The 22,046-nt window shown below is 39.7% G+C and overlaps 1 protein-coding gene across 1 annotated transcript in view; it reads left to right on the top strand.

The window, feature by feature from the left end:
• The first annotated feature begins 2,480 nt into the window (after positions 1 to 2,480).
• Positions 2,481 to 22,046, top strand: part of SPIDR (scaffold protein involved in DNA repair) — a 387,966-nt gene continuing 368,400 nt past the window's right edge. Inside the window, exons 1-4 of the mRNA XM_037035383.1 lie at positions 2,481 to 2,571; positions 12,924 to 13,079; positions 13,945 to 14,011; positions 19,370 to 19,447. Coding sequence (XP_036891278.1) covers positions 2,539 to 2,571; positions 12,924 to 13,079; positions 13,945 to 14,011; positions 19,370 to 19,447 — 334 coding nt within the window. The 5' untranslated portion in view covers positions 2,481 to 2,538. The remainder of the gene's footprint in view (positions 2,572 to 12,923; positions 13,080 to 13,944; positions 14,012 to 19,369; positions 19,448 to 22,046) is intronic.

Here is a 22,046-nt window from a genome sequence, read left to right as displayed (position 1 = left end):
ACTTAGACTTTGTAACCTAATTCTGTTTCTAGTCAGTGTCAAATCCTCTTCCCATTGTATATTGTTTTAAATTTATTTCTCAAAGTGATGAGACATTTAAGTATACTCATTTGTGGGATCTAAGGAATGGTGGCTACCCTTAGTTCTCAGAATGAGTTATCAGGCCAGCTGCAAAAATGTCATCTGGGAACTTGCCAGAAATACAAGTTCTCTGGTTCCACCCTAGACCTACAGAGTCTGAAATCCAGTCATAAAACAAATCCTCTTGGTGGTTTTGATGTCCCTTAAATTTAAGAATTTGTTTTCTGGTTACTTACTTCCACCCACCCCCGGCCCCCATAGGTGGTAATTAACTCTCCTTTCTGTAGTTATTAACAGCTACAACCATTTGACAAGAAGAGAATTCTAAGAAGCTCTACATTAAATTACAACAGCCAAAGAGGGAGAGAGAGAACTGTTGTTTAGTGGCTGCTGGCCAGCTAACAAAAGGCTGCTCACATTCCTTCTGTTTGTTGAAATTTCAAATTAATTTGCAGGTGGCTATTTTCAAAGATTATTTTAGCCAGGCACCATCAAACACCAGGAGCCTGTGCTTACACGTGGGCTTTCTTAACTGCTGTCCACTGACCTTCCACAAGAGTGGACATCTCTTTTGGTGGATTCTGTGCCAGTAACCAGAGCTGACTTGGCTTCACTTTCTCCCACTCCTTTCATTTCAGAACAGCAACCAAGGCGGGTACAATATACTATTACCAAAAGGACCCCTACTAGTTTCGCATTGTCCACCGCCAGAGGAAAGACATCTCTCAATGCCAGAGAGTTGTGAAAAGGAAAGGAAGTGTTTATTTAAAGCTATACAGACTTAAAGTTGTGACCCAATGCCTTCATTAAAATATCAGAGTCCTTTAGGATACCCATAGATGCCCACAGTGCTCCCTTCTCCCTCTGCCCTAAACTGGGGTATCCTATCTCAGGAAAAGAAGTAGACATCTGTGATTCAGTCTGCCGGCACCATCAGCTGTGTCACCGTTCAGGATCTCCAGCTAATCCAAAGCCATGTGGCACCTCCTCACAGCCTACTGGCAAGAGTTCTCTCACCCTTCTTCCAGGAAAAGTCTCTCCTGCTTCCTAGGCCACATGGCCAAAGGGAGCACCCCAGAGCCACATGGTCCTCTTCTACCAAAGCCAGGGGTCCCCACTCTGGCAAAGCCACATGGTTCTCCTCCCCAATGGCTGCCAGTGTCTGGGTTTAAATCCCCGAACCAATCTTCCTCTATACGCCCCTTTACGACTCCTCCTACAGTCAGTTACACCTGCCAGCATTCCTGTATTATTCCAAGTTTATTGGGCTGCTATCTTGAGTCTGGACAGGTGTGGTCCTCATGTCATGGAGCCAATCTTCTCCAAACTCTCACACAGGCGCTGTAACCAGGGGGAACTGCCCCCCCCCCCAAATTTCATCTTGGGTGGAAGTCACTTCCCTCCCCCTGGCTCAAGGCATGGCCATAGATAGCTATTTAACATATCTATGCAACCAGTTAAAGGTTATAGATATGTTAAATCACCATGCCAGAGGTTAGCTGCAAAGCTGTTGTTGTTCAAAACAGCCCTGCATGTTCCTGCTTCATGTGTTCCTTTCTCCAACTCACACCTGTTGGGGGAAGGGGTGAGGACAGGACATCTTTTGTATCTTTCTAATATTTCCTGGACACCCTGAATTCTGGACCCCATTCTGAATCCCTATTTGGGGTCCCCCTCTTGGCTGCACCGTGTATCACTTTGACACATTAGGACCGATGGTCCTAAAGCCAATGTAAATTCTTTCAGACAACTTGCATCTTTCTACCTGCTTCACGCACTTGATGTATAAAAAAATGCTTGCGAACTTCTAGACAATGGACATGTTGTCTTTCATGCCCTCCAATGTCATCTTTTTGCTTGAGGTTTTTGGCTCAATAAAACCTTTCTTAAAGACTTGCAGCCGTGGGGGTCGAAATTTTTAACACATTCCTTAAGTATGCATTATTCAATTCATAGCCTACTTTGGGTTTTCATTTTATTTTTATTTAATGTCAATTGATTCCTGACCACATATGATCTTTACTTCAACAACAGTTGGGTAAGGCACCAGCCCAGCAATTCTCTTACTAAAAGCCCGATGGTTAACAGTGTGGCCAGCTCAAAGAGTGCTCTGCAGAATCCCGAGGCCCCGCGAGGTCCCGAGGCCCGGATAGGAAGCTAGACCCGCAGCGCAGCACTCGGACTACCTCCCCGCGCTGATGGGCTCCTCTCTGCCTAGGTTCACAGTCCAGACTGAGTACCCGCCCAATTATCGAACCCGCAAAGAAGCCTCGCCCCACGCTAGGGCGCCCTCCAATCCTAGCGTGCGCCATGACGCGTAGCTCTGGGCGGGCTGGGAGGACAGAGAAGCCCCGCCCCCTCCCGTTCGTCCGCCAACTGCAGCGCGCGGTGGGGCGCGGCTAGGGTTCGCAAGGCGCCCTCTGGGAGGCCCAGCCCACGCGTGCAGGGAGTTTGGAGATGTCTGTGGGCGGTAAATCTCGCGCCTCGAAGGTGAGCTGAAGTCGGGAGCTAATGCTGCTCCGTGGTCAGCGCGTCCTGCTTGGTCTTCACCTCACCCACTTTCCCACGAGGCCCAGGGGACGCGTGGCTGGACTAGGCCCGCTAGGGGCGAAAGATGGGTGCTATGTTTGTGGGGGTCACTGGCAAAGTTGGCGCCTGTTGCGTCTGTGAGCGTGTACTGAGCCTGCGCTGCCTAGTGCGGCTTTAAAGGTCTCTCCTCTGCCCATGTGTGCGGACTGAGGGAGTCGTGCCTTCCCGGTAGGGTACGGACAGCAGGGAGAGGAGCCTGCTGGAGCTGAGGAGGGAAGAACCGCTTCCCTGGTAAAGGCAGGCGGACGCGGCGATAAGGGACGGAAGTGAGACACTGGACGTGGATGGGAGTTCAATCTGGAACAAGCGTGTATTTTACCCTCGCTGGTTTCGGGTAGTTCTTTGTCTCTCTTTGACTCGTGTGTGATACACCAAGACAGTGGTGGATATTGGAATGGCTCTGCTGTCGTGCCCCCCACTCCCGCAAATACCTGTTGCCACACTTTTCTATTCTCCCCTAAATTTTTTTCCGAATCTTCTTCCTGCTTAAGTGAGGAGAGTGTGAAGTTAACTGCTGCCAGTCTGTTGTACCAACGTCTGCCACTGTGGCCACGGAGTAACGTGTGTAGAAAATACTGCACGAATGATATTGAAACTATTATGCCTGCACACCTTTTCTTCCCGTGAATTGTTTCTCCTGGCATGTGTTCTGTACCCTTTTAAAGGTATTTATAAATTTCGTCCTTATAAATATGCTTGTCTCATAGTACTAAAAACTTTAAAAAGCATATACAGTGCCTGCTTTCTTGACTCATCTTCCTTTTACCAAAAAAAAAAAAAAAAACCTTCCTGAAATAAATAGTGCACCTATACTGATTCAACTTCCTTGTCACTAGCAGTGACTGACTTTTGTAACTGATTTTAGGGAGTAAATGAAGCCTATGTCAAACATACTTACCGATTGTTTAAGTAATAAAGTGGTCTATCACTTGCTTTTTATTTTTTAAAGATTTTATTTATTTATTTTTACAGGGGAAGGGAAGGAGAGAGGGAGAAAAATATCAATGTGTGGTTGCCTCTTGCATGCCCCCTACTGGGGACCTGGCCTGCAACCCAGGCATGTGCCCTGTTTGGAAATTGAACTGGCGACCCTTTGGTTCTCAGTAGGTTCTCAATCCACTGAGCTACACCAGCCACGGCTGATTCTGATTTCGATAAGGTATTCTAATTTCAGAAATAGTAACATGTGTGGGGAAAATCAAAATAATATGAAATTGTTAAGTCCAGTATAACTTATTTACTTTGTCATTCCAGCATTTGACACATGTACCACCTACTTTTATTTATTTGTTTGTTTTGGACCATCCCTGAATGTTAGTGTACTGATTCTCTTCCTGCCTTGCAGCTACTCATTTACTGCTCTTTACTTTCTTTCTGTCATGTTCTAATTTTTGACCCTGTATTTTTTCTCACTTAAGTTTGTGCTAGGCAATCTCATATATTGATGTTAGCTATCATTGCTACACAGATGTCTTTGGGATCTGTATTTGACCTTTTCCTGTGAAATCAGTTTAATTTCAGTGTATCATTAAGTCATTCTCTCACCCTTAGTCCACTAGGCCCTAACAGTTCCTCCTCTGTCTTGTTGATTCAGCTTATTGATAGTTTGGGCTAAGTGATAGTTTGGGTTAAGAATGCCTAAGGTACTTGCCTAGGCCCATATTACTTATAAGAGGCCCTCCCATTAGAGGCAATGTTGTAGCTGGACTGGACCTGGTGGTTTTTATGACTGTGAGATTCACTTTAGCAAAAACCACCAGGGAACTTTGAGGAACAAGGTTTATTACTCACAGGTGCTGGAGGATACTTTGTGTACTCGAGGGCCGCACAGTGAGGTTGAGGAGGGGGAAGAGAGAGGTGAAGGAGGGCAGTTAGACCTGGGGTCTGTCTTTATTAGGGTCCCAGGGTGGGACGCCTAGAGTTCACTCTTTATTGGCTAATTTAAAGCATAAGAGAGGGAATTAGGGGACCAGGAGGGATAAGTGGGGTTACTCAAATGGTTAGTTATCTATATCAGTCAGGACTTCCTGAAAGATGGACCTTCATGGGTGGGATGGCCTAATTCCATATCTTGTTTTGTAAGTAGCTGTGTCCTGTAGCTGGCCATAGTTTATTCGAATGGATGTCTTCTGAGATGGATGCCTTGGCAATTAAATCTTAATGTCAGGTACTTAAACTGCAATCAAAAAAGCTTACTGCCCCTGCGAACCAAAGGGTCGCTGGATCGGTTCCCAATCATAGCACAGGTGCCTGGGTTGCAGGCCAGTTCCCAGCAGGGGATGCACGAGAGGCAACCATAAATTGATATTTCTCTCCTTCTCTCCTTCCCTTCCCCTCTAATAATAAATAAAAATCTTTAAAAAAAAGCTTACTGCTAGGTACTTACTTTAGACCCTGACTTAAAATCTTAATGTTTTTGGCTTGATACTCAATCTGCCCTCTTCATTTTATCAGTTTTGAAGATAACAATTTTTTCTTGTCAGTAGCTTTATTAGTTATCCATTGCTGTATTGGATTGTCTCAAAACTGAAGCAGCTTAAAACAAATGTTATTTTCTCATACAGTTTCCAAGGGTCAGGAATCTGGCAATGGCTCAATTGGGTGATTCTAGTTCAGAGTCTCCCATAAGTTTCAGTCAAATTAAGGGTCACTCAGACTGGAGGATTCACTTCCAGGCTCATCCATGTGCTTGTTGGCAAGTCACTTTCATAGGGCAGCTCACAACAAGGCACCTGGCTTTTCCAAGAGCAAGAAAAAAAACCTGGTGATTTTTTATGAGAATCTCAAAACTGACATAATAGCTCTTCTGTCCTAATCTATCCATCACATAATTCAACCTGGTTGTGAGAGAGGAGTATAGAGGATGTGAATGCCAGGAGGTGAAGATCATAGGGAGCCATCTGGGAGGTTGGCTGCCACAACAGTGTTGCCCCCCTATTTTTTTTAAATTTCTGTCACCCTAGGTCAGGCCTAAAGTATTTCATGTTTGGAGTGTTTCTGTGGTACCAGGTAGCATGCTCCCTCCCATTCCATCTTCTGAAATGGCTTTCCCTTAGGGGCCAGTTTAATTATGTTGTTATTCCTCTGCTTAAGGATCATTTTACTTGTTATTGTTTACATAATAACTTACTTTGGACTTACCCTGTGCTAAGTGCTCTATTAACTTAATTCTTTCACCAATCCAATGAAGTACTATAATTAGTCTCATCTTATAGATGAGGAAACTGAGGCACAGCAGGGAAATTAAGTAATTTGCCCAAGGTCACATAAGCAATTAAGTGAAGAAGCCAGGATCTATTCCCAGATAATCAGCTACAGATCTTGCTTTTGTTCGGGCTCTCATCACTTGTTATTTACAGCTTCCGTAATGCAGCCATGTCTTATTCCTTAACTTTTTAACTTTGTTTATTACTTATCTTCTAGGTAAAATAAACTACTATTTTCACTGTATTGGACTGTTGGGAACTGACCTGCCTGGTTTCAGAAGCTGTAACCCCCCCCCCCAACCCGTGCCCCCCTGCCGTGGCTAAGGCTGAGTAAAAAGGCCTTAAGCTGCTAAGGAGACAAAAACTTATCCCCTCTCTCAAATCCATCTCTTTGGCCTGGTGGATGACTGATTAGCTGGTGATGGGTAAGATTTCCTTGAGGGAGGAACAACCTAAGACAGGCACAGTCATGAAGGGACTATAGAATAGGAATGATGGGCCTTTATCCCTTGGTTTTGTTATAGCTTGAGTCCTCATTCCACTGTGGGAAGTCTCCTACTGTCTTGGCTACTTTGTTTCCCTGGCCTGACTCAAGCCTGAAAGAATGCCAGATAAGGGGAGTGCAGCCCAATACTGTTCTGGGTGGTTCCTGGGGGCAGTCAGGCCTGAAAAAGAATACATGAAGTCCTGTGAATCCTGCTTTGCTAAGGTTAATTTGTGTTAGCTGTTTAGACTTCAAGCATAAAATGAATTTGTTTCCCAAAGTTTTATGGCCCTTTGGTGTCACTTTATCTATCAGACTCTGACTCAGAATAAGCCCTTCTTGTTATTTGAGTGTTATCTATCAACAATATCTCCCTTCCTTGAACATTACTGCCTGACACTGGTTGGTGAGCTTTATGGCTATACACTGTGTATTCCTATGCAACCTAAACCTAATAAAAGCCAAGGGAAAGAGGTGCTCAAGGCTTTCTCTGAGACATTAGTCAACCTTTTCTCCCCAAGCAGATTTTGTCTTGGTAGTCTCATTTCATCTGCAATGCTGGGAGACATTGTGGAGCAGTCTCCCTCATCGTACTTTCTTAGTGAAAGGTTTTCTTAGGCTCCGCCAAGAAAGAAATACCAATCAGCCATAAAGTAGGCAATAAAGAGCTTTATTGGGGTTTGTGCACCTGGGCAAGATTCCCCAGTCTGCAGAATCAGGCCGGGAAGTGACACCCAAGCAGGGAATGTTGTGGGGTTTTATTTTCGTTGGCTCCCCGTGGGAGCTGGAGATTGGTGCCCTCTGAACAAAGCAGCAATACAGCATTGGTGGTCTCTTTCTCGGATTCAGGTTACTGTGAGGATGTTCATCTTGGCAAAGTCCAGCCGGAGCTTCCTCGTATCCCCGCCCACCCTGCTTAGCTCTTGGTATTTGCTCATGCTCTTGGTTTGGAGTAATGCCATTTCTTCCATTTTTTGCTCATTGAAAACTTAATCATCTGTCAAGACCCATCACAATTCATCCTTTTCCCTAATCATCCCAGTTGTAAATGAACTTTCTGTATTCCTTTGTATTATTATTATTATTATAACTTCATGTCTTGTATTAGGTTTACTTGTATCTGTGCTTTTATTCCCCTATAGTGTAGACATTGTAAGATTAGGAACTCTCACCTGCCATGATCCCTTGTACATATTAGATAATATAATAAATACCTGATGAAGGAATGAAAGGAAAACTGGTTTAGAAGCTTTGCAGGTATTTTACATATGGAGAAACATGGGGAAATACCTTGGTCAGAACACTTTGGTACCAACCTCAGCTCTACAACTAAGCTAATTTTGCAATTTTGGACAAGTTTCATAGATCTTTCTGGAATCTTACGATGAGGGTTGATATGGTCATGGACTAAAGTGGTAGAATTGGGAGTAGTATTGGGAAAGGACTGAGTTGTAAGTTTATAGAAGGAAGATGAGATTTAGGCACCTGACACTGAAAGATGAAGAGGGGACAATCAACACTGACTCAAAAGTTGAACCTGTGAAAAAAGGGAAGGTTGAGGAAAGTTAGTTGCTTCTTACTTGATGTTAGGATGTACAGATAAGTTGAAATTTAAGCTCCAGGGAGAAATTAGGGCTCTTGGTTGTTCAAAGGCTGGAAGTATTTTAGCTCTTTCCTCCCTCCTGCCTTTGCCCCCTCATTGTCCCTTCAAGTGCTGTGATTCTTATTTTCTCTTTGCTTTGTGTTCTCCCTTCTTTTCCTAAATAGCCAAGAGGAACCACAAATACTCCCTTTATCAGTTGCTTATCTTTGGAGATTTTTGGATTCTCCCTTCACTCTCATAGTTCCTTTTGCCTCCTCAGACTGAATTATAGCTCTTCTACTTCTCTGCAACCCTTTTCCGACTAAAATAAAGACTGTATCTTTACAAGATAATAAGGAAATAAAGGATAGTTGTATTTTCCTGATGGCACTTTTTTTTCTTTAATTTTTGGGGTCCTCATCACAGAAACTTTGAAGTTAATAGATAATTTGTGGGGAGATGCTTTTTGACCATGTAAATATCCTGTCACCATCAAATTTTCTCCCACTGGTTTTAACGTTCATTGATGATTTTCTAAGTCCATTGTTTGTTTGTTTATATCAATATAGACTCATTTTTATTTTAGTCAGTAAATCAACATCTTTTACTGTTGTTACTAATTTGGTGCCGGGATGGCCCACGTTTAGTTAGTGAGAGCCCCTTCAGGCAGGCTCATGTGTCCTTTAGACACATTGTCATTATTCCTTGAGCACTTTCTTACTCCCTAGTACAAGAGACTTCAGACTCATGTTGTGCTTCCCTGTGCCATCTCTGGAATCACCCATTTCTTTAAAAGATTCAGCTGACCTGGACTGATTAAATGTGTTAAAGAGGTAGTCTGGAATTAAAAAAAAATTGTATATGGGCTCTAAATAGACCAAATGATATTTTACACTATTTTTACTGTTTTATATAACTAAGTGAGCTTTGTCACAACTTTGAGGGAGAACTGCACACTTAATAGAAGGTGTGGGGGCGACTTCCGTAAGTCCCCCCCCCCCCCCGAGTGCCACAGATGAGAATGAATATGACAGAGATATGACGTGATCTGCTTGGGGAGGAGAGGTGAGCTGTGGCCAGTTTCTCAGGGGAAAAAGGCCAGCAGCGGCCAGTTTCTCTGAGGAGAAAAAGGCCCTGAGCACCCTCTTCCATAGCCTTTTATTGGGTTGTAATGCACAGGTGTACAGGGTGGAGAGGATTGAATAGTAGATAACATTTCAAAGAAATCTGAGGGCTTAGTCTGAGTCAGTGTCTGTCAGGAAGAGTTGTAGAAATTTTGGGGGACATACTCATTTCCTCTCGGATCCTTATCATATGAATGAAAGCACTCTTAGCAGAAGCACCTCTCCCAGAGAACATGGGGACTTGGGCTTTGACAAAGGGGGGGGTGGGGGGGTGGTTAGCAGTGAGAGTCCATTGCTCTTTGTTGCAGCAGCACACCGCCATGCCCCCCCGCCCCCCCCTTCTTCCATGAAGGCCTCCCAAGTGATCCAGTCTGGCTTAGGTTGCCCCCCGCTGTGAGGGGTCTTACCCATCATTGACTCAGGACCAAGCTTTAGGGGCAGGGAGAGGAACTGAGGCAGTGTTTGCTACCAGAGACAAACTTTGTCTCCAGCGGCTCACATTCCAGAGGTTGTCTCTCGCCCGTAGCCACAAGGGGTAGAGATACAATTTCTAAAACCAGGCAGAGTGGTCTACAACAAGAAGGTAGAAACTACAGATACCTCCCATAGACCTGCTCCTACCATAGAAATTCCCTACATGGGAGGAATATGCTTATGGCTATTATACGTTAAAATACCATCCGTGTCATGACTGATTTTTTTAAAATCTACATGATATTGAGGGGTTTTATTTATGATTTGGTGATCAACTCATAGTAGTGGACCTTAATTTGATTCCCACTGCAAATGTAAAATATTCCGTAAAATGAAAATTTAAAAACTTATGAAATGAATACATGTCTGTTGCAGACATTTGTAAACAAAATGCTTGGAACATAAGTCAGTGTTATCAGTGTTGCTGGATATAAACTCCTTTGCTTGCATTTTCTTCCTTTGAGTATCCTAAATATGTTACTCTATTTTCTTTTGGTATAAAGCATTGCTGTCAACATTTGATAATAATATATTTTTTAAAGATTTTATTTATTTATCTTTAGAGGGGAAGGGAAGGAGACAAGGAGAGAAATATCAGTATCAATGTATGGTTGCCTCTTTTGGGTCCCCTGCTGGGAACTGACCTGCAACCCAGGCATGTGCCCTGATTGGGAATCGAACCGCAATCCTTTGGTTTGCAGGCACACGCTTAATCCACTGAGCTACACCATGCAGGGCAAATGATAATGTATTTTTTATTCACTTGTAAGTTATTTTTATTTTAAGTCTATTTACTAGACTATATCTTTTTTTTTAATTGCTTCTGGGTTGATATTTCTGGAATGGGTATGCTTCAATATATAATTTCTTTTTTAAAAAAATTTCAGTAAAGGTTTTTGAAATTGTACTTTCTAATATTTGTTCTTTCCCATTGCTTTGGTTTTCCTCTTCAGGGATTTCTGTTTTCTGTATGCTGAGTCCCAAGAGAGACTTGATCACCCTATTTCTCTTGAATCCTTTTTCTCTTCTTTGGAGGGTAAACTTTAAAATTTCCTTCTTATTACCTCTGTTTCTCTTAAGATATTATCTGTGATATCTGCTTGTTCTTGAGTTCCTTCTGATTTAGTCCTTTTGTTTTTCTCGAAGTGATTTTTTAATGCATAATTTCTGCCCATGATTTTATTGATAAGATGCTAGAATTAAAATCTTGATCCAGCTCTACCACTGACTAGCAAGTAACTTAACATGAAGAAGACCCAGCAAGTTGCTAAATATCAAGACACTCAGCTTTCATTCATTTTTATTCTGCTTCAGGATTGTTCTAAGGAGTAATGTGTTTTATCCAAATGTACAAAATCATAGTTAGAACAATTAAAAGTATTCAAAGATAGTCTTTGAGGCAAAAAAACCCAAATACATCCTAACATACAAATTTTTAAAGTGTATAGGGAAGTATGGGATGATTTTTTAAAGTTTTTATTGTACTTCTTAAGTTTTGTCATTTCATTTCTGAGTTTTTGTTAAATAGGACAGAAGTATCAAGGTCTGAATGGTTCTTAGTAACTGCTATTCTTGCTAAATGTTAAAATGTAGCACAGTATTTTTCATTAAGCAACTGCAAAGAAGAAATCAGTTTGTAACTGATCACACAGTATGTATAAGCAGGGGCTATGCCTCCCTTTGGGAAGAGGGAGATTTGGATGTGGATCCCCTGTCTCCTTTACTTGCTGTGAGTAAATAAAACTGCCTAATGACAACCACATCTCATTCTTGAATAAAACAGCCCAGTCAACAAATTGCTTCAGTTTGGTAACATTTTGGTAATCTGAATACCTTACTTTGCTTTGAAATACAGTAGGCGTCACTTAACATTGCCAACAGGTTCCTAAAAACTTCAACTTTAAATAAAATGGTACATAAGAAAGCCAGTTTTACCACAGGCTATTTGATAGAAATAAGAGTGGCCTATTTCTGGTTATGAAAACATCACCAGACTTCCACATAAAGACTCAAGTCTTCTAATCTTAAACATTGAAATTAATGTACATTATATGTAATTTAAGAAAGATTAATAAAAACAAGAGTCTATCTCTGAAGGTCAGAGCACCGAGCAGGAACCCACTCTGCACAGAACACCCTTCGATCACAGGGGCAAACTCATACACCCATGGTCACCCAAACTGGGACATTCAGACTCGCCACTCAGGTTGCGTGCACATCTTTGGGATGTGGGTGGAAACTGGACCCCCCCAAGAAAACCCTCACAGACATGGGGAGAGCCTGCAGCAGTGGCCTCCAGCCAAGAGTTGATCTTTTTCCTCTCAAACATTATAATGACATGATATTGAATCTAACATGTTATGCAAAGACCTACTGTAGTAGGTTACAGTTTTTCTTTCTGTTTGATGGGCATGTCTTTCTGTGCTTTCTGTATTGGGATAATATTTTGCTTTTTTGTTTCTTTCTAATAATAACTTTGGGATTTGTCTCTGATCCCATTCTGTTGCTTATTTTTGTTTTACAGTTTTTCTGAATTTTTAGGAGGCAGAGTTCAAGATAGCTTTTATAACTTCTGTTGTTTTTGTAGTTTGCAAAAATATGTTCTCTTGTTTATTTGCTGTTTAGATATTTCTTGGCTTTGTTCCCTTCCACCACTCAGTTTGGACTTTTTGTGTAGTCTTTGTCATCCTTTGCTGCGGAACAGATTCCACTCCCAACAATTCTCTCCTTAATGTTGGGCTCTTTCTGGGGAGGTAGTCCTAGCTGACTGGTTTTTAAGTGCCCTAGACTTCTTCGCCCCTTGGATCTTGGGCGGAGCCCCTGCCCTCACCCTTTTTGAGGTACCATTCTCAGATGGCCTGCTTCACTCACTAGTGAACACCAGATGTCTGTGCGCTCAGGTGCTCCTTTGCTCCCTTGCTTCTCTCAGCTTCTTGCCTTTGAGATATGAGGCCATGCATGAGTTTGGAGGGTTGCTTGTTGATCCTCACCTACTTGTATTTTGACTTCCTCGATTGGTTGAAATTGTTTTCCAAGCACTTTTGGTTTTGTTACCTCATTATTCTTTCTTTACGTGGGGATTCAGAGACATTTAAAAACTAGCAGGATGACAGCTAGTTGAGGGGGGATGAAGTGAGAGGGTGGATGGATTGTGCAAAAAGGAAAAAGGACTCATGGACATGGACAACAGTGTGGTGATTGTTTCCAGGAGGGGTGGTCATAAGGGCACTAAATAGTAGTGGAAAAATACAATGAAGATTAAACAAAAAGATAAAATAAAAATAAAAACTGTGCCTTCATTGCTGCCATTCCTGGATTGCCATATTGTTAATTGTCAATTTAATGAAGTTGATTTTTTTTTTCTTTACAAATTATCTCTACAGAGAAAGAGAAATTTGGATCTGGAATACCCATCCTTTCCAGGAGATAGTCCATTGAAGTTCAGAAGAGCAGGCCTCAGGACAGTGGGGGCAGCTGCTTCCCTCTCAGAAGCATGGCTCAGGTGTGAAGAAGGATTTCGGGATACCTCTGGGACTCCGGTAAAGTAGTTGTAAAATTGTTTAGAATCTAAGTGTTTAGGCCACTGTAATTATATTTCTTTTAATTCCCTTTCTTATTTTCTTTTAGGACACTATCATCAGTATATTACTGTACTTTCTCCCCCTCATTTTTTAAAAGATTTTATTTATGTATTTTTAGAGAGAGGGGAAGGGAGGGAGAAAGAGAGGGAGAGAAATATCAGCGTATGGTTGCCTCTCATGTGGTCCCCACTGGGGACCTGGCCTGCAACCCAGGCCTGTGCCCTGACTGGGAATTGATTAGTGACCCTTTCATTCACAGCCTGTGCTCAAACCACTGAGCTACACCAGCCAGGGTTTTCCCTCATTATTGAATTCCTTTAATAACTGTGGCAAGTTAGTATTCACCTATTTATATCATGCAGAACCTTTATACTTCTTTGTTTGTATACGAATGATACCTACTGAGAATTTTCTGAGAAGAATGTTCTCAGAAGAACACTGAGCATCTTCTTCTTTATAAGAAGTATATTTATGAAATGCATATATATTCAGAATTTATTGGCAGTGAGATATTGTGATTAATTTTTGTAAATGTAACTCGAAAATACAATATGGAGGAATACTATTATAAGCTAAATGTTAGACAGCTTTCTGTTTAGATTCAGGAAAAATTTATAAGTATATGAAGAATGTATGCTTTGGGAATAATTACTGGTAAATATAAATAAAGGAAAACAGAGAACTTGTTAAGGAGGGTATAGTTAAGGTTTTGAATATTTTACTAATTACTGTTGGTTTTTAGACCTGACCACATAAATTACTACCTTGTTGTTGTTGTTATTTTATTATTATTATTATTATTATTATTATTATCTGCCTACAGTCATTAGCAGCTGAAAAGAAGACTATTACAGAAAAACACCTTGAATTATTCTCCAGTCCCAAAAAAGGTAATATTTTGTTGATTTCTTGATAGAAAAGGTATAAGGATAGTATATTCTCTATGATTTATATGCTTTCTTTTAAACTGTTATTTACATAGTTTGAATAGATTACATATTCATGTTAAAAATGTTCAAATAATGTAATAAGGTATTTTTTTTTCAGAATTCTCTCACCTTTGTCGCTATCTACCCCATTTTTCCTGCTTTCTATAGGTAATTATTGAAGTTTTGTGTGTGCCCTTTTTGGACTCGCTGTTATCCACAGAGCCTGGTAGATTATTAGCTCAGGATCATAGCTCCAAGGTTTAAAAAAAACTCTGATTTGCAAAATAAAATTATGACTTACACTACTTAAGGCAATGAAATTCTTACCTGGCAAATTAGGAAAAGCTTTCTATTGGAGTTTCAAATAGAGTTTCTGTTGGAGCGTTTGAAAAAATGGTGTTCTTTCTGAGTTCTGCAGTGTTAGTATGGGGTCTGTCTTTGTGGCTGTGAGGTGGAAGCTGAATTCTTCAGGCCCAGTTCTCAGGAGGAGCATGGAACCTGAAGATTTAGAAATTTCTTCTCCAGGACCTCTAGTTTTGGCCAGAACCTGTTACGTTTGGCTATCTCCACTAAGGAGACCTCAGTAAAATTAAAGATTTTTTAAAATGTGTGTTGCTACTGTAATACAATTTTAGTTAGTAAGAAAGAGGAGGGCTGGGGCATCAAGCAGCCTTGACTCTGCTGGCTCAGTTACACTGTTGGCGAGTAGGGAGACTGGGGGCTTGAGTCTTAAGGGATCTCATTTGGCACATAGTATGCTGACTGTGTCCTGACTCTGTGATCTTGGGAAGCAAGCTAAACATGCCGAGCATCAGTTTCTGCATCTGGAAAATGGGACTAAGAATGTGTGCCTTATTGGATTATTGTGAACTTAAAAATAAAAAGTAATAAAGATGCCTGGCTCAATTGCTATTATGCCTGATGGCAAAAAGAACTATCTGGAGCCTGGTCACAGCTCTGCAGAGTGGGAAAACTGTGAATAAGAGACTAAACACTTTGGGCTATACTATTATTTCACTAACATTTAAGAGGGTTCTTTTTTGCAAGTGAAAATAAATTTTCTCAAATCTTTAAAAATTCCTAAAATTCTGTATTATAAAATAAACTGTCACACATATTTTTGTAATGCCATAATCTTCTAATGGGCCTGCAGAATTTAACTTTTCTTATCAGTGCCAAATGCTGCGATTTTTCAAAGGTCAGTTAATTCTGATTTCTAAAGTATCATAATATATTGTATGTAGAAAACAATATTTCATAGATGTGACAAACCTTTCTCTGGACATTTTAAGTATAGTTAAATTAAACTTGGATTTGACTTTTATCTAATTACAAAAGGATCCTTTCTGCTGCCTTTCATCTAATTACAGAAGGATTTTTTGGAATTGATTTCCTGTCTGCTGCCTTTTATCTCACTACAAAGGATCTTTTGGAATTGATTTTCTCATGCCAGTATAAATTGAGTGTCCAAAAATTTTGTTTGTTTTTTCCCTTAGATGGCTCTAGTAGGTTTAGTTGTCTTTAATTTCATTTGGAACAGTTGTGTTAGATTATATTGTGACATCTGTCATAACAGCATGCATTTAAAGAAAATGTACAAGAATTGGTGAATTTTTATGTAGCCATCTTAGTATTGAAGATGGAAGAAAATATGCAACATTTCAACATATTATGCCTTATTATTTCAAGAACGGTAAAAACACAGCTGAAAACCAAAAATATTTGTGCAGTGTATGGAGAAGGTGATGTGACTGATCAAACATGTTGAAAGTGGTTTGTAAAGTTTTATGCTGGAGATTTCTTGCTGGATGTCGGTTGGGTAGACCAGTTGAAATTGATAGCTATTGAGTTGAGACATTAATTGAGAATAACCAGTGTTCTACCATGTGGGAGATAGCCAACATACTCAAAATATCCAAATCAATAAAGTTATTTGTGAAAATGAAAAATATATCTTTTATTTTACAGAAAAAACTAACTGGACTTTCTGACCAACCCAGCATTTGACCTACTGTGCTGTACTTTCTACTCTGTAGAATATTCAGTGTATTCTGAAAGGCTAGAAGAGCTTGTATCTGTGTGTAATTACTTTATTTACAGCATAAGCAGCTTGTGAAAGCAAGATAATTTTGTTAATTTAACAAAAGCTTACAAATAGAAACTGATAGAAAAAGAGATTCAAGGCATTTCTTTGAACTGGCTCACTTGAAAAATGGTAGCATCTAAAGTATGAAAGGCAGGCTATTAACAGAAATTTTAGGGTGTAAAAGTAGTATTTTTATCAGAGCTGGGAGTCAAGTGGGAGAATGTACTTTTGCAAAGTGCAAAAAAGGCAGAGATGTGTCTCCATGTCTCTGTTTTTTCATCTGTAAGGACTGTGAATCAGAGAAGACTAAAGAAGGCGGGGAGGAAGTAGAGAAGGTGGGAAGAGGTGAGAGAAGAAAGCATATGGATGTTAGCAAAGGATTTTTTGCCAGAATGTTCAAGGAAGATGGAAGAAGATAAAAACTTAAAGGGGTCTGGAAACTTTGTACGTAGTGATAGTGATAAAAAAGGCAGAACTTTTAAAAATGTATTTACCAAACAAAATGAAACTATGAAGTAAACAAGAACTAATGTTTATTTTTTTCCTGAGATACCCTGCAAAAATTTTGTTACTGAGGTCAGAAATCTGATCTTTGAGATGCATTACTAAATTTTTAAGATTTATGTTGAGCTGGTTTTCTCCTTGTTGGACCATGGCTTTCTTAAGGGCAGACCCTTCTCTGTTATGGGTCTGCCCTTTATATCCTTTATGGGTTAACTTTATATCCTTAGGTATATTAGTTTGCTAAGGCTGCCATAATAAAATATCTCAAAGTGTGTGGTTTCAACAACAGAAACTCAATATCTGACAGTTTTGGAGGCTAGAAGTCCAAAGTGAAGGTATTGATAGGGTTGGTTCCTTTGATCTTCCCTAAGTGTCTTTTCTTGGCTTATAGATGGCTATCTTCTCCATGTATCTTTTCATGTTGTCATTCCTTTCTAAATGTCTAATTCTGTGTTTAAATTACTTCTTTTTATAATGATAACTATCATTATAGACCATCCTAAAGACCTCAACTTGAACTTGATTAACTCTGTGAAGACCCTCTCTCCAAATAAGGTCTTATTTTAAGATGTTGGGTGTTAAATTTAATATATGAATAAATTTTGGTGTTAGACCCATAACATCAGGTGCTAACATAGTGCCTGGCACATAGCGCACACCCAGAAACGTGTACACATGTGCAGTAAGTATTCCTACAGTCTGGCTGCTGTCCCTCCTGGAGTTTCACTGGAATGGGACATGATTTCAAGAATAACCCTTTTCAGCAAATAAAATGGTTTACTGACTAATAAATTCCTTGTCGTGGTTTTACCTATATAAATTATACAGTCAAGTGCCTAGAATTCATAGGGTTATTAATTCCATGAATTTGTTATACAATCACAAGAATAGTGTTAATTTCCTTCCTTAGCCCTTTCAGGCTGTTGACAAAAATACCATTGACTGTGTGATTTATAAATAGCAGAAATTTTATTTCTCACAATCTTGGAGGGTGGAAGTTCAGTACAAGGTGCAGAGACAGCACCTTGTTGCCTTATCACGTAGCAGAAAGGGCCAGGGATCTCTCTGGGGCTTTTTTTTTAAAGGACAGTAATTCTGTTCATGAGAGCAGAGCCCTCAAAGATCTCACCTCTTAAAACCATCATGTTGGGGATTAGGTTTCAACGTGTGAATTTTAGGGAGACACATTCAGTAGTAGGTAGGCATCCACCTCCTTTGTAATTTACTTTTCGATAATGAAAGATTGATGATGTGTTTTTGCAAGCAACTGCATAGCTTAATTTTATTAGCTATTTAAATCAATACAGATTCTTATGTTCTGAACAGTTTATTTTTAATTTTATATTTTGAAGGATAAACAATTTTAGTAATGCTGGCATTTTAGGTTAATTATGAACATGAATAGAAAAACAGCTATGTGTGCGCCAGAGTCATACAAAGAGAGACTGAGTTGTATGGCTTCCAGGTGAGGGCTAGAGGGACAGTCGCCAGTGTCCCGGTGTTGAGTCCTCCTCATGCATGGACCTAGGGCACTGTTGTCCTTATGTTTATTGCAGCGTTATTTACAGTAGCCATGACATGGAAGCTATGCAAGTCCCCATCACCAGAGTGAATGAAGAAGATGTGGTACTAATATGTAGTGTGCTGTTGTTAACTCGGTTATGAAAAGAATTAAATCCTCCCATTTGAGACAACATGGATGGAGCTAGAGGTTTATAGTAAATGAAACAAGTCTGACAGAGAAGGACAAGTACCATATGATTTTACTTATATGTGGAATCTAAGAACAAAATAAATGAAAAAAATAGAAACAGACTCATAAATGTAGAGACAAGCTGGTGTTTGGCAGGCAGAAGAGGAAATGGCCTGGGTAGAAAAGGTGAAGGAATTGGGAAGTACAAATAGGTAGTTATAAAATAGGGATGTATAGTATAGGGAATATAGTCAATAATGTTGTAACTATGTAGGGTACTGGAATTATCTGGAGGATCACTTCATAAATTACATTATTGTCTAACCACTACTCTGTACACTTGATACTAATATAATATTGAATGTAAGCTGTACTTGAAAATATGATTTAAAAATTAAAGTAATAGAAGGTATCCTGGCAGGAGAACTTGTCTATATCTCGATGGTATTAGTATCAATATTTTGGTTGTAAAGTATAGTTTTATAAAATATTATCAACTGAGGAACTCGGGAAAGAATACAAAGAATTTCTCTGTTACAACTATATGTTCTATTATCTTAAAATAAGTTTAAAGTTTTTCTGTTAAGAGTCTTAAGTGTACTCCTGTTACCATTGTTCTTAATACAGCAGAGCAGGTGCACAGAAGTGTTTCTATTATACGTAAGTTCTGGTTTTGTAGTTTGTGATTTGTTTTGGGTGTCGTTTTGTTTTGTTTTAGGAATTATTCTAGGACATTAGATAGTCCATAATTATTTCACTGTTATCTTTTTGTGCTCCAGTCATTTTTCTTGTCTTTTATAACTTATTTCAAACAGTTCTACTTCTTTTTCTTCTTGTAATAGGGCTTCAATTTAAAGCATCTTACCCTGGTTGCACATACAGTTTTAGGCAGGGAGATTTGACATAAGACATTGTCCCCACTGGCATCAGAATGTGTGTTATTTGTAACTTTGTCAAAGAGACATGCATTAAATCTCATTCTGATAACTATATTAGGTGATTGATTTTTAATATATTTTTTCTTTTTCTTTAACAGAAACAGTTACATCTAAGAGTACCAGTGAGCTTACGGAAATAACTTGGAGTTCCAGTGGAAGTGATGAATCAGGTGAAGGTAAAACACTTTTTTTTAAATAATAATTTTTTTAAATTTTAATTGTTGTTCAAGTACAGTTTTCTGTCTTTTACTCCCATCCCAGCCCACCCACCCAACCCTTCCCTCTCCCTCCCTAAAACACTTTTTAAATGACAGAGAAGTAATGCTCATAGTTCTAGAATAGACAAGTTTTATACCAGGAGTTTTATGTCCAGAAGATGGGTAACTTGATAATTGTGTAAGAAATCCAGTTTTTATTGTTTTGGGTTCAATATTGGAAAAGAATTACATTCCTTTTCTGATACTTAGCATTCATTATGTATGATCTTACTGAGTCCCAGCCTCTAGGCTAAGCCCTTTAGAAATATTTTCTCATTTAATATTTCTTATAATAGCTGTAAGAGATAGGTATTACCAGGAGTACTTTTATAGTTAACAACTTATGTTTGGACATGGTGAGAATTGGTTTGGATTCCACTTTGGATTTCTCGATGACAAAGCCAGTTTTCTCACCTGCCTCCTTGTAACTTGTTTTGGATAAATACTATGGCAACCAATGTGTGGTAGAAGTATAACTTACTAACAAGCTTCTGTTCTGATGGCATTTTATATTCAATATTATGTCCTGCTTTTGTGAGTTAAAACAGGATTTCTCAGCCATGACATGTTGCCCTTTGGGGCCAGGTAATTTTTTTGTTTGGGAGAGCTTTCCTGTGCATTGTAGGGTGTTTAACAGTATCTCTGGCTTCTGTCCACTAGGTAAGAACAGCATTTCCAGGTCTGGTCATGGCAACCAAAAATGTCTTCAGATGTGGTCAGATGTCCCCTAGAATACAAATTAGCCCCCAGTTGGAAACCACAGACTTAAAATTATGGAAATCATGTTATTATACAAATTTTAAAATACATAAGGGGGTACCCAAAACAACCCTGCAATTTATGTATAAAAACTGTGTATTTATTCTTACATGTTTAAATTTCAGTCACCTTCAAATTACTCTCCATTTGTTGTAATACACCTATTGACACATTTTTTCCACTGCTCAAAAGAGTTTTTGAACTTGTCGATTTTTGATGCCTTTTGGTGCTTCTTTTTTTTTTTTTTTTTGCTTCAACGCTTCCACATTGATAAAACATTTCCCTTTGAGGACTTTTTTTATCTGGCAAAACAAAAAGAAGTTTCTCAGGGAGAGACTGGATGAATAGGGAGGGTGGGGCGGGGGGGTCATGCTGTATTTGGTCAAAAAATGCTGAACACTCAGCACAGTGTGGATAGGTACAGTTATAAATCACCCATCATTAAATAGGCAAATATGTTGAACAAGTTTTCAAAAAAAAGTTCACTGAAGCTGAACGCAGCCTCTCATAACAATGCCAGCTGGTACACAGATGGGTTCCTTGAACACTCTCCTACTGGGGGAAGCCTGTACTACAAAGGGCCCATCTCCAGAAGATGATTCCGTTTTTGTTTTGGGTCCCCCATTGTGTAGCTCATTGAAGATACATAAAAGTTTTTATGCTTTCAGAATAAACTTTGACTTTTTTTAACTCTTACTTTAACAGGTTACATTATTTAGTTACTTAGTTACTCAACCTTACCTTTGTACAGACATCTCCTTTAAAAGGTGATTACTTTCTCTTGGCCACTTTGTATGACATCTGGTAACTACTAGTTGACATTTTAGTAATAGCCAGGTGAAGTGATTTCTTAAAAAAATTTTTTTTGATGCTAGAGAGGGAAAGGGAGGAAGAAAGAGAGAGAGAGAGAGAGAGAGACATCGGTGTGAGAGAGAAGCATTGATTGGTTGTCTTTTTCATGTGACCACACTGGGGGGCCGAATCTGCAACCCAGGCATGTGCCCTGACCAGGAGTCAGACCAGTGACTTTTCAGTTTGCAGGGTGATGCCAGACCAACTGAGCCACATGGGCCAGGGCTGAAGTGGTTTTTTAAGGTTATATGAGGTCTCTCTAGAAAAGGACCAGCCTTTGTTAATACAACAAGAATGGTTTATGCAGCATCAATTTAACCTTGCAGCCAAGGAGAGTGGAATGGAATGCACTTGTGTGAATAATGACAACTTCACTTGCTAGTCAGTGCAGGTGGTATACGCCATTGAGTGAGTGTGTATACTGTGTGGCCATCACATTCAAAATGACTGAGCAAGTAGAGCAATGAATCCGCATCAGATTTTTCACTAAGCTTGAACATTCCTACATGGAAACTATTTAGATGATTCAGAAGGCTGCAGCTATGGGCAACTGATGATTGGCAGCTTCATCACGACAATGCACCCATTCACATGTCACATCATCTCATGCAGAGTTTTTTGGCAAAACGTCATATCCCCCAGGCGACTCAGCCCCCCTATAGCCCAGATTTGGTGCCCTGCGACTTCTGGCTTTTCCCAAAACTAAAATCACCATTGAAAGGGAAGAATTTTCAGACATTGATGAGATACAGGAAAATGTGACAGGGCAGCTGATGGTAATTAGAACCGTGTGAGGTCCCAAGATGTCGACTTTGAAGGGGACTGTGTGAGGTCATTGTCCTATGTACAATGTTTTTTGTATCTTGTGTCTTTTTTCAATAAATGTCTCTTTTTCATATAACATAGC

This window comes from Sturnira hondurensis, unplaced genomic scaffold (assembly GCF_014824575.4).
Source record: "Sturnira hondurensis isolate 20B ecotype Veracruz unplaced genomic scaffold, ASM1482457v3 Scaffold0022258, whole genome shotgun sequence".
In the NCBI taxonomy this organism is placed as follows: domain Eukaryota; kingdom Metazoa; phylum Chordata; class Mammalia; order Chiroptera; family Phyllostomidae; genus Sturnira; species Sturnira hondurensis.
This window is presented reverse-complemented; position numbering and strand designations above follow the sequence as displayed.